At 41.3% G+C, this 12,094-nt stretch overlaps 2 protein-coding genes across 2 annotated transcripts in view; one reads left to right on the top strand and one right to left on the bottom strand.

Annotated features, from left to right (window-relative positions):
- Positions 1 to 12,094, bottom strand: part of LOC121438319 (NXPE family member 4-like) — a 246,656-nt gene that overhangs the window by 61,589 nt on the left and 172,973 nt on the right. The gene's annotated exons all lie outside the window — the stretch shown is intronic.
- LOC121438320 (NXPE family member 2-like) overlaps positions 1 to 12,094 on the top strand; it is a 39,880-nt gene that overhangs the window by 12,202 nt on the left and 15,584 nt on the right. The window contains exon 2 of the mRNA XM_041638610.1: positions 6,548 to 6,656. Within this exon, the coding sequence (XP_041494544.1) occupies positions 6,548 to 6,656 (109 nt within the window). The remainder of the gene's footprint in view (positions 1 to 6,547; positions 6,657 to 12,094) is intronic.

Raw genomic sequence — 12,094 nt, 5'->3', positions numbered from 1 at the left:
ATCTGATCTCCTCTTCTGGCCTCTGTGGTCACTGTACATGTGTGGAACATAGACATACACACAGACAAAACACTCATATGCATAAAAAACAAATTTAAAAAAAATCAACAAATAAAAGGCCAGGACTCTAGGGCTTCATTGATGAAATCGGCCAGAGAGTAGACAAGAAATGATGTCAAACATCTGGTAAAGAGGCGTGACTAACTGTCGACACTGTCTCAATGGCCTCTGTAAGAAAGACAGAAGGTAGCTGTCGCAGTCAGGGAAGAAGGAGAACTCATGCCATCACCGGTAAGAAAGCAGTATGATGGCTCCACAAAAAATGAAAAGCAACTAGCTAAAGGCCCAGCAACTCTGTTGCTTGCTAGATATTCAGAGACAGACAGTACACCAGAAGGCATGTTCAACAGAGTGAAGATGTGGAATTCATTTAAGAGCCCGCCAATGAACTAACAAATTGACACATACATGTGGTAGTGCATGTTTACCCTCCAAAAGGAAGCACATCGTATCATTGGTAATAACTTGAATGAACCTGGCTGGCAATGTGCTGAGTGGAGTGGGCCAAGCCCAGAAAGACAGACTACCTGCTCTTATGTATATGTGGACTCTAAACACATCAGATTCATGGACGCAAAGAAGAAGATGGTGATTGCCAAGTGTTGACGGTGGTCAGAAGACACAGGATTTCAACAAGACAGGGCGAATGAATTCTAGAGACCTACTGTATAACAGGGGACTATAGTTAATAATGATATGTTGTATACTTGAGCATTACTAGCAAGCACAATAGATCTGTAATTTTTTTTTCCAGTATTAGGGATTAAAGCCAGGGCTCTGTGCATGCTAGCTGAGTACTGTACTATGAATACTATGAAGCCTGAACCCATGAAAATAAATCTTAAATGCTCTTATCACATTGATGAAATGAACTATGAGCATATTTTAATTTTATCTTCATGCTCATTTAATCATGTATATATGTGTCATGATATCACCTCATACAATGTCAAGCGCGCTGTAAATGTAAAATGTCTTTGTCAACTGTACTCTAGTGAAGCTGGCAAAAAGAGCCCTCGGCCCACCATCTTAGAGGCATACTCCACTTAAACATGGAGTGTGGTTCTGAGAAGCTGGGTGATTCTGTCCCTGTGTGAACATGTGCTAATACAAACTAAGACAGATATGGCATTGCCAGATGACATTATCTTACAAGACCATCACTAGGAGCTGGCCGTTGTTGCCTGGAATGTGGTGTATGGCTGTAGTTCTCATATTTCATACAGCATGTGACAGTGGGTCAGTACATGGTGAGCAGCTTGTCCCCATGGTGGGGAGGACTGGCAGGACTGATGGCTTTTCTTCATTTTCCCAAAGTATCTTCTGAACCTCTACATATTTCCAGTGTGCTGTAATCATAGCCATGATGTATATACAGGTATGTGATCACATGCTTGGAAGAATTGGCATAGATGTGAATAAACAAATACTATATGCATGATATCTGTACATATAAGTTAAATATATATAGATTATATATATGTTTAAATCTAAATATATATCTTTATACAAGGAGATATAGATATGGATTACTGATGTAGAATATTCCTTTACACTGTTTGAAGAAGTGTCACTGTGATTGGTCTAATAAAGAGCAGAATGGCCAATAGCTAGGCAGAAAGAGGTTATGTGGAACTTCTGGGGACAGAGAAGGCTAAGAGAGGAAAGAAATTGGGGTCACCAGACAGATATAGAGGTAGTGAGACATGGAGGAGGAGAGGTAAAACTCCATGAGTCACAGGCAGCATGTGGATGAATAGAAATGGGTTAGTTTAAATTATAAGAGCTGGTGGGACGAGCCTAAGCTATAGGGTGAGCTTTATAATTCACAATAAGTCTCTGTATTATTTTTTTGTGAGCTGGCAACTTAGAAAAATTTGTCTACATATGGTACCCAAGGTGGAGGTCAAATATCTAAACATAGGGTCTGAGAAAGCTAAGAAATGTTCTGAGCAAGGAGCCGGGTACAGCTTCCTCGTCCTGCAGTCTCTCAGGTGGTCTGGTGCTCAGCAGCATACAGAGACATGGCAACTGGTGCTGCCTACGGGTTGGAGCCAGTGGCCAGTGCCTTGTGCCAGCACCGTGTGCTAAGCTGAGCCACACCGCGGCTGATATGCAGTTTAAGATTTGTCTCACATGGTCAGAGATGCTGCAGGTGCTCAGTAAAGACAGATCCAGATGGAACCTCCAAACAGGTTACAGTGTGTTTAAAAAAGAAGAAAATGGGTATAGACAAATCATAAAAAGTAGTTTATAAAGTCTTTAAAGAGAGGATAAAATAATATAAAATGATAAGTCACATAAAGATAAAAAATACACAGGGTGTCCAGATACAATATGGTGTCTTATTGACTTTGAATATTTGTATTGCTGATGATCGAATGACAGCTGCTAAGAGATTATGGGGTTATAAGCGGAACTGCTGAATTATACCAGCCTACATACTTTAAGAATGCCTTAACTTTAAAATGGAAATCAGAAGATATATTGCCTCGGGGAAGAGGCAAAAATATTTATTTTGCTTTTGTTTTTATAGGAAAAAAAAGGCGGTGGGTTCCTTCAAGGTAGATAGAAATCAAGTTTGGTTGGGGAGACCTTGAAAATTCTGGCTATAGACATAAAGAAATAAACCTAGAAAAAAAACTCAAGACAGGTGATATATATTTTACATGCTTAAATGTAAAACAAAAGATCATTTTTGGCTGGCTTGTGTACAATTCACAGTACATACTTGTGTTAATGCAGATGTGTTTGTTACCTTTGAAAGTTTGTATGTTTTCAGAGCAAGGTGACCAGACACCAGTGAGAATAAGTGGCCCAGGTGATCGAGTCTCTCAGAGTGCCTCTGCTGCAGTTTCCTCAGAGTTATACATCCAAAACAGCTTCAAGGCTGTTGGCTGAGATCGTCCAACTTCACAGACTATTCTAGCCAGAACTTCAGAAAAACCTTGTGCTTTCCCATCACACAGAGCCTGGCCAACAAATGTTGCAGCTAGCTCTCCCAGGATTTGACCATTATCCTAATTTTCTCAGGGCCCCCCAAAGATGCCACTACCACCAGACAGCAAGAAGCAGTCTACAGAACACAGCACTCATATTCCCAAGAGATGGGGTGGGTGCTCTTTGGTCATTTGATGGATTAGGGATATTTGTCATAATTTAGGGGCTTGGTCACAAGTTGTTATTGGTCATGGCCATGGAAAAGGCTAAACAAAGGAGATTAGGTTCAGGTATCTCTTTCTGAAGGGAAAAAGGGGGATATAGTGTAAAAATGATTAGATAAAGGGTGCATTTCTGAGTCTACTTTTGAACAACCACTAGTATCAAATATTTACATTGGTATGATATTTTGTATACTGACACAAATTTATTTTTGTTATACCGTACATATGTTTCTACTCTTGTTTAAGATATTATACCCATGCAGCTCATTTAACAATGTAATGTAAATTTTCAGTCTTTGAAAATTATTATTACAAACTATTTGGGATAATAAAGAAATGCAGATTAGCATTTAGACACCTACAACAATCAAATGTGGAGTCAAGTTAAGTATGTTTTTGAAAGTCAAATAGAGATATATTTTAGATAGACAGGTGGTCTTCAAACACTTCAAAGACTCATAACAAAGCTTTTCATGACAGTGAGACATGTCTGCTCCTGACAGTACCAGTTTGTTTAAAAGAGGATGACAGGCATCAAAGGACTTCCACATAGAGTTTGTTTTCATTTGTGTCCAATGTTAGACACTGGGCAAAGAAATTGCCCTTGCCTCAACTGCTGACAAAATGCTCTCCAAACTGGACAAACAGAACACAAAAGAAGACAACTGCCAAACTTTGACACAACAAGGTAGGGAGTCCTTTAAAAATTCCTGCTTCACTGAAAAGTCTGTCAGATATTTTAGGCCTCTAGGCCAGTGATGGACACTGTAATATTACAGATGAGCCTTGGGTGAGTGTCCAGGCAGCCAACTGTTTCTGTCATTTCTATAGTTTCGGAAGTTGTTTCCTTTGCATTTCTATAGTTTCAAAAGTTGTTTCCTCTGCACTTCCTGTTTATTCAGATATTATTATATTCTTCTCAGGTCTCTGATGGGGTTGAAGACAAGATAGTTATAGTTATAGTTTTCTTCTTTACCAAATTCAGAAAAGAATTTCTTGAAAATTGTTCTTATCACATATAGTTTTGCTTTGTTGAAGTTAAAACTTTCCCTTTTTATTTGTACAATACCTGATAAATGTTTCTATTGTGCATAGTTTTACTGTGTTAGAGTTAAAATTTTCCCTTTCTATTTAGACAAAAAGGGAAAAATGTTATGGATGCTTCCTTTACACTGTGTGAAGATGTGCCACTATGCTTGGTTTAATAAAGAGCTAAATGGTCAATAATAGGCTGGAAGAGGTTAGGCAGGACTTCTGGGGGACAGAGAAGACTCAAAGAGGGAAAAAAGTGGTGCCACAGAGGGAACAAGACATGTGGGAAAGGTAAAAGCCATGAGTCAAATGGCAATGTGTACATGAATAGAAATGGGTTAATTTAAAATTATAAGATCTAATGGGGCAAGCTTAAGCTATAGGCTGAGCTTTTATAGTTAATAATAAATTTCTGTGTCAGTTTTTTATGAGCTGGTGGCCCAAAGAAAAAATCACCTACAAATTACCCTTCTGAAGAGCAAAGTGTACATCCATATTCAGTCCCGTGCCCTGTGGTGCATGTCACCTATGCCCCTCACCTCTTTTGCCCCATGCAGGTTACAGTAGGATTGAGATCTGTAGCTGCTCTACTTGTGGTCCCAAGCTTTATTGAAATCGTTGGAGTGTTTGATATTAACAATAGTTTAGAAGTAAGGAGAGAAATTTACAAGCTCCTGAAATACTGCCAAGAACCAGCCATATAAACCTTAGGCAGACCTGCGGTACAAGGATTGCCTTTCCGTCTTCCCAAAGTTTCAGATACCTTTGCTACAGGGAGGTGAGGGACTATAGACAGCCTGGACAGTCGAACGAAGCCTGAGGTGAGGCAAGCTCAGCCTGCTGTAAACATGCAAAGCCCAGTTGGAAAGGAAGAAAACGTGACAGCCAGTGGTACCCTGTCATCATGACCTCTCTTTAAGAGCAAACCTCAGAGAGTCCTCCCCATCTGTAGTGAATAAGTTGCTGCGATTGGCAGTTATGGCACTGTGCCTACAAATCGGAGGTCAGCTTTTGATCACTGAAGCTTAATATAGAAACTCCAACGCTGAAAGAAATGTAAAGAGCCCGTGCACCAAGAAGTCTCTGGGTAGCTCTAAACGGCGTAGGAGAATATGAGACCATGAAGAGGGTGCTCAGCCATAGGTGTGTATTTTCCAGTCTTTCTGTTTGGCTTGAAGAACGGCGGGGGGGGGGGGGGGGGGGGGGGGGGGGGACGACACACAAATGGAAGGACTGCAGACTAGCCGGGGCTTTGCTGCAAGGGAGTGTGAAATCATGTGGTACAGGGTATGAACAAGCCTTAAAGTGGGAAAGAATGGCGCAGAGCCAGGTAGAAGAGCTAGGAAATATCACTGCTTCGTGTAGAGTAAGGAAGAATGTTGATTTGTATCAATTCTATGTGGCTAGTATGTGTACATACATGGAGATGTGCTGGGTTGAGGTCCTCTGCCCACCATGACGCTAATAAAACATGTTTGAGGACCACTGTCAGGATTTAGCACTTTGCCTCATACTTTCAGGATTCTGGATTTTTATTTTACTTATTTATTTATTACAAAAAAAAAAAAAGGTAAGACGAAAACTTTGGCAACTCAACACTGAGTTTTTCAGAAATGTTTACTCTTGGGGAAAGAATTGTTGATTAACTATTGTGATATAAAAAGAAAAAAACTTGCCAGGCAGTGATGGCACACGCCTTTAATCTCAGCACTAGAGAGGTAGAGGCATACGAATCTCTGTAAGTTCAAGTCCAACCTGGTCTACAGAGTGAGTTCCAGGACAATCAGAGCTACACAGAGAAACCCTATCTCAAAAAACCAACAAATAAATAAGTAAGCTAAAAAACAGAAAATAAAGTAAAATCTGAGGTAGCTGCCTTTAAAAGTTGGATAACTAAATAAGAAATCTGAGGAAGCTGCCTTTAAAAGTTGGATAACTAAATAAGAAATCTATTTCTTGCTGGACATGGGAGAAAGACCCTCATCCAATCAACATGAGTATGAAAGAATTTGGGGGGAGGAGGTTCTAGGCACAAATGATTGCTGGCTTAACTTGGAAATGAGAAAAGTTTCCAGACCGGTTTTCACACAGCACCAAGACCTCTCCAGAGTCAGAAACTCCCAGTCTCTGTTTTATTCCCTGCCCCAGGGAAAATCTCCCTATCTGATTACCTCCGGTGATTTAGCAAAATCCCCACTCTGGAAATAATTGAGGAGCAAGCGAAACTCAGCGGATTCCCTTCTGGCTTTCATTTCACGTGTGATGACTTCTCTCGTCCTCCTCACTCCTAGGACACTGCTCCCCCTGTTTCCAAAAGCTTCAGCCCGGAAGCTGCTCCTGCTGGTGCTTTTTATCTTTGTTTTCTGGGTGGTCTTCATGGCGTCAAAGGACCACACAGAGGTAAGAATGGTTTCCTATTACATAATCTCCCAGGGAGTGTCGGAGCGTCTTTGCTCCAATGCTATTCTGAAAATACAAGAAGTAAACGTGAAAAGCATGTCACTCTGGCAAGGCTAGGCAGTGTAAGAAAGGTCTCTGCTCTCTCTTCCCTTCTACAATGTGTGTACATAGATGAGTGCTCCTTCTTCAGTGGCAGGCAGATCTGTGCCTCTTTTTGCTGCTCGGCTTTGCCATCTGCCTCAAGATTATCTCTTCCTATGCCCGTAGAGGCTGTAATCCAACTATCCCTGTTTCAGTACTTTCCCTCCGCCACGGAGGTATTGCTATTTTTTTTCAGAGTCCACTTAGTGCTGCTCAGATTTCCCCTTTCTGCAGTTTATTTCATTTGATTCCCCATGTCTCCTCTCTCTAATCATCTTTATCTGCTAGCTCTTCTCGACCCAAACGCGGTGTTTGGTGCAGATGATTGCTGACCCAACTCCACCTCTTTGCATTTCTCTTGCTCTTCTTGATTTTTTTTTTTTGCTGTCCTTTCCCCTTGCTGCTCTACCGTAGAATTGATCAAAAATTCATTACATCCATTGATTGCTGTTTATCTTCACCACCATACGCTAGCCTTTAGGACAACAAGGATTTTGGTATGTACTTATTTGTTGCCACAATCCCAAGCCAGACACATATCAGATGCTAATAAATAACTTGTCAGTAACAAAGCAAAGATAGATTTTTCAGTAATCTGACACAGGAGAGAATTAACAGTGACTTGAGAGAAGACGCTAGTAATGAGGAGGGAGGAAAGTCACCCAATTTAAGACAGAATTTGTAATCAAATGCCAGGGGTTTACATCTTGGCAATTATAGAGTCCAAAAGTACAAGCCAACCGTAAAAGGGTGGAGAAAGGTATACCTGCTGCAATCAAGGAGGACGCTGGCATCATTTGCAAAACAATGTTCTTTCTGAATGAAGGGCATGTGAGGATCTTATTCGGGAAACGTATACTTAGTTAAACAGAAAAGTCTATGCAGAAGCAGGCATATTCTTGGATTGCCCAGTTTTAAGATGGAAACTCCTGAGCATGTTCAGTGTACAGTCCTAGATCGTGTGTTCAAAAAGGAAATATGGTGGACATGAACACTTTTGGGCTTTCCCAGTTTAGCATTGCAATAAGCCGTATTTACTCCACATTGCCTTTAAGAAAGAGTCAGATTGACTTGGTGACCCTGGTTGGTTCCTCATGAGCATCGACAAGGTGTTCTAGCTGACATGGAAATAAACAACTCTGCAGGTACATACAGTCTTTTTTTTTTTTAAAGAAAGATTTATCCACTTATTATGTATATAGTGTTCTGCCTGCATGTACGCCTGCAGGCCAGAAGAGGACACCAAATCTCATTATAGATGGTTGTGAGCCACCATGTCGCTTTTGGGAATTGAACTCAGTCTCACACAGCCCCTTTTATTTTTTATTTTTTTAGGGAGGACTTTTTCTCCTCTGTAAGCAGAGGAGTTCTAATGGTGCCTCCTCCTACTGAGTGATGTGGAACAAACTTGTGATTCTAACACTCAGGAGGCCAAGGCAAGATCATGCCCTTGAGACTAGTCTGAGCTACATAATAAATCTGAGACCAGCCTTGGCTACTGTCTTAGTTACGGTTTCTATTTTTGTGACGAGACACCATTGCCATGGCAACTCTGATAAACAATTAATTGAGGTGGAGGTTTACCATCATCACCATGGTGGAGAGCATGATGGTTTGCAGGTAGACATGGTGCTGGAAATATCTTGATCAGAAGACAACAGGAACTGAACTGTAACACTGGAAGTAGCTTGAGTATAGACTAACTTAAAGCCTGCCCCCACAGTGACACACTTCCTACAACGAGGGACTCTTCAGACAAAGGCAGAAAACAGTCTTCACAAAATGATCTCTAGGCAACATACTAAAATTCTTCTCTGATAAAAGCTCTTGAGCCAGTCCCTGACCGTTCAAATAACTTAGCACCACCGTCGTGCTAGCTCCTACTAGTAGGCCATTTAAGCAGTGCTTAAAGCATTCCATTGTTTTCCTAACCCAAAGTCCCAAAGTCCCAATTCCTCCAAACAAAAACATGGTCAGACCTATCACATCAGTACTCCAGTTCCTGACACCAACGTTTGTCTTAGGGTTTATATTGCTGTGAAGAGACACCACAACCATGGAAACTCTTATAAAGGAAAACAGTTTGTTGAGGTAGTAGCTCGCAGTTCAGTCCATTATCATCATGGTAGGGAGCATGGCAGTGTACAGGCAGACACAGTGCTGGAAACAGCTTGATCAGAAGGCAACAGGAAGTAAACTGGGACATTCGGAGTAGCTTGAGCATAGGAGAACTGCCCCACAGTGACACACTTCCTCTAATAAGACCATACCTACTACAACAAAGTCACACCTCATAATTGTGCCACTCCCTTTAGACCATATTCTTTCAAACCACACAGCTACATAGTAAATTTGGTATCAGATTGGGGTACATAGCAAAACCTTATGTCAAAACAAAAGAACAAAATGGTCCCTTGAAGCATTAGTCAGGTTTCTCTAGAGAAACAGAACTTATAGAATCTGTCTGTCTGTCTATCTATGGGATTTGTTAGAATGGCTTATAGACTTACTTATTAGGCTGTGGCCCAGCTAGTCCAACAATGGCTGCTTACCAATGGAAGATCCAAGAATTTGTTAGTTGTCAGTTCATCAGGCTGGATGTCTCAGCTGCTCTTCAGAATATGCTAGAATCAAGCCCCACCCTCCTACTTCACTGAGGGTGGTTATTTTCTACATCTCTCATTTCCCTGCCTAGTTCTTACCAGCCTAGAGAAGTGTGCTCCTCCCCAGGGCCAAGCTTGTCGGCTGGCGTTCTTCTCTTGCCTGTAATCACTTGCTGTGGGCTGTTTGGACTGTCTTTATTTTAATCTCTACGTTGAAAATGGCAAAAGCCAAAATGAAAAGTCAACTACCTGAATGTATGTGTTTGCTTTTGTATCTTTTTCTCAATGTCAGGGTGGTCCGACTGATGATATGTATTAAGTATTGGTAAAACCCAACTTGGCAGCTTTTTAAAATAACATTTATTTATAGCAACTTAATTATGCACACAAGTATGTTTTAAATCTTAGCTCTCATGTATCTTTTTTGGCAACTTTTTGGGACCTTCTGCAGTATGCTTGAGATTTCTGGTTTTGTTCTTAATTCCTTCTGTTTCCTTTTGGAGCAATCCTTTATTCTAGAACAAAACTAGTTTGCTACCTCAAACTCTTTAATCTAAATGCAATTATACAGGAAAATATATTTCATACCTATAACTTTTTATATATCTTTTTTTAAAATTCTGTGGTCCCTTTTTGATCTTTCTAAACTTTTTTTTTGTTACAGAACTGAGGAAACGGTTTTAATAAAATTTAACCTTATATTCTGATGAAAACACAGGAAGCTGAAACACAGAAGGCATGAGTATTGTGTCTTAAATATCTAAGGGTTGGTAAAATACAATAGTGGTTTGGAGGAAGTTCTGTTCTCTTGAGAACAGATTTCGATGAATTATTTGCTAGGGATTTAAGTTCACTTGAAACAGGCCTTAGAAACCAACCGCCTTTAGGAAAGGGAATTGACCCTTCACTTGGGCCCACAAGGCAAGCAAAAGTGGGGGTGAAAACCTGGTATCCAGGAAGAGGACAAAACTCGAGAAGCAAGAAAAAGTGTTGAAGGTCAAGAGAGAGGCTGGAGAAAGTCAAACACAAAGTAGCCCTTCCTAAAGTGTTTTAATTCCAGACCGTGCTGCCTGGTTAGGTTTGCTCACCTGGGTATCACCCCAGAGCTAAACACCTTGACAAATTCTTGGGGAGCAATCAATCATGCATGCAAGAGAGCTGCTTAGAATGTTAGGGATCAGTTCTTGCCACATTCCATGTGCCATGGGTCCTGGGATGTTGGCTAGGGGCGGTGTGGGAATGAAGAAAGGACAGACATACAGACACCATACAAAGAAGATGGGATCCAGTGGGCCTCTCTAACTGCTTGCATTACCAGTACTCTTACTGCTATTCCTACCACCACAGCGCAGCCTGGAACCTCAGCATGTTTAGTAGGTAAAGCATGGAGGAGGGGTAGCTCGTCTTTGTAGGCGGTCTCTGTGGGTCAGTTCTGCAAGCATCCAGGCAGAGGAAGCTGTGGTTGTTAGTTTTTGTACACACTCCTCAGTCATTCATAAACACTCAGACTCCCAAGGAAACCTTTGTCATCCCTCCTGAGCTTGGTCCATACAGGTGATGACTTTACCAATTACCATAGGCCAATTAGTTCTAGAGTCCTCTGCAGGCCAGGCTAAGCCCATGTCAAAATGCCCATTCCATCAGGACTTTACTCATTCTGGATCCCCCCCCCCCACGGGTTCTTGGAGATAGCTCTCAAGGGAGTCCTAGCTTCAGAAAACAGAAGTAAAAGAAGCAAGATAAGATGCAAACCCAAAGTGCGATGCAGAGCAGAGCATAGAGGGAGTCGAAGGACCTCACTAGCATGCTTTAGAGTTCGAGCTTGTGTGGGTCACTCGGAAAGATGCTGGGAGCATGAGCCACAGCCCCAACTTGTTGCCTCCTACAGATTGGGTTGCTTTTTTTTTTTTTTCAGAGACCTCTATTCAGAGAAAGTCAGAATTCTCGACTTTACAGCAGAAATGAGTTTTGAGATGAGCCAGTATGAAGTGTTTCAGCCCAGGAATGACTAGAAAGAGGGGAATAGCATACAGCCCAGTGTGGGCATGGGCTTCTCAAGAGGGAGTCCTCCCATATTCGGGCTGAAAATTTGCTTGTCTAAATATAAGTTTTACAGCTCTTTTCTTGGTATCAAGTTTAGATTTGATCCATTGCTAGAGGATTTCAGAATATTTAAACTGTAAAATGATGCCACTGCCTCTGGCATAATTAAAAAAAAAAACAAACTTGAAAAATACACAAAAATCACCATAATCTCCTTGGTGTCCCTTTACCTTGGTCAGGTCTTAAGGATGGAAATGTCTTTCTGTCACCCTGAAACTTCAATGGTCAGCAACCAAGACAGATTCTTTCTGATTTCCCAGATCTGCTCTGATGCTTCCTGTGCCAGGTGTCTCCGAGCAGACCGTTATTGAGACAGAGTTTTCTCACGGTCCTCCCAGTTCCCTACATGGTGTTGCGATTTTCTAGACCTGCTAATAACCTTTGCACACATTTTTACCCACCTAGTCCTTCTCCAGTTATCATGGCTCCACTGACAGATTACTGGTTCCAACACTACTTGGTGGTTCAAAGAAACTCTTGAGCAAGTTTCAGAGTGGCTAAAGGATTTTCCAGAATCCTAGCAATTGTAAAGCTAGTGAATTAGTCTCAAAGACAGGGCTTTCCCTTATAGGTTCAGCATCTGTTTCCAGC

This window comes from Microtus oregoni, unplaced genomic scaffold (genome assembly GCF_018167655.1).
Source record: "Microtus oregoni isolate MIOR12 unplaced genomic scaffold, Mior012 000055F_ref0000237, whole genome shotgun sequence".
Lineage (NCBI taxonomy): Eukaryota > Metazoa > Chordata > Mammalia > Rodentia > Cricetidae > Microtus > Microtus oregoni.
The sequence above is the reverse complement of the archived record's forward strand: the minus strand, read 5'-3'. Positions and strand labels throughout refer to the sequence as shown.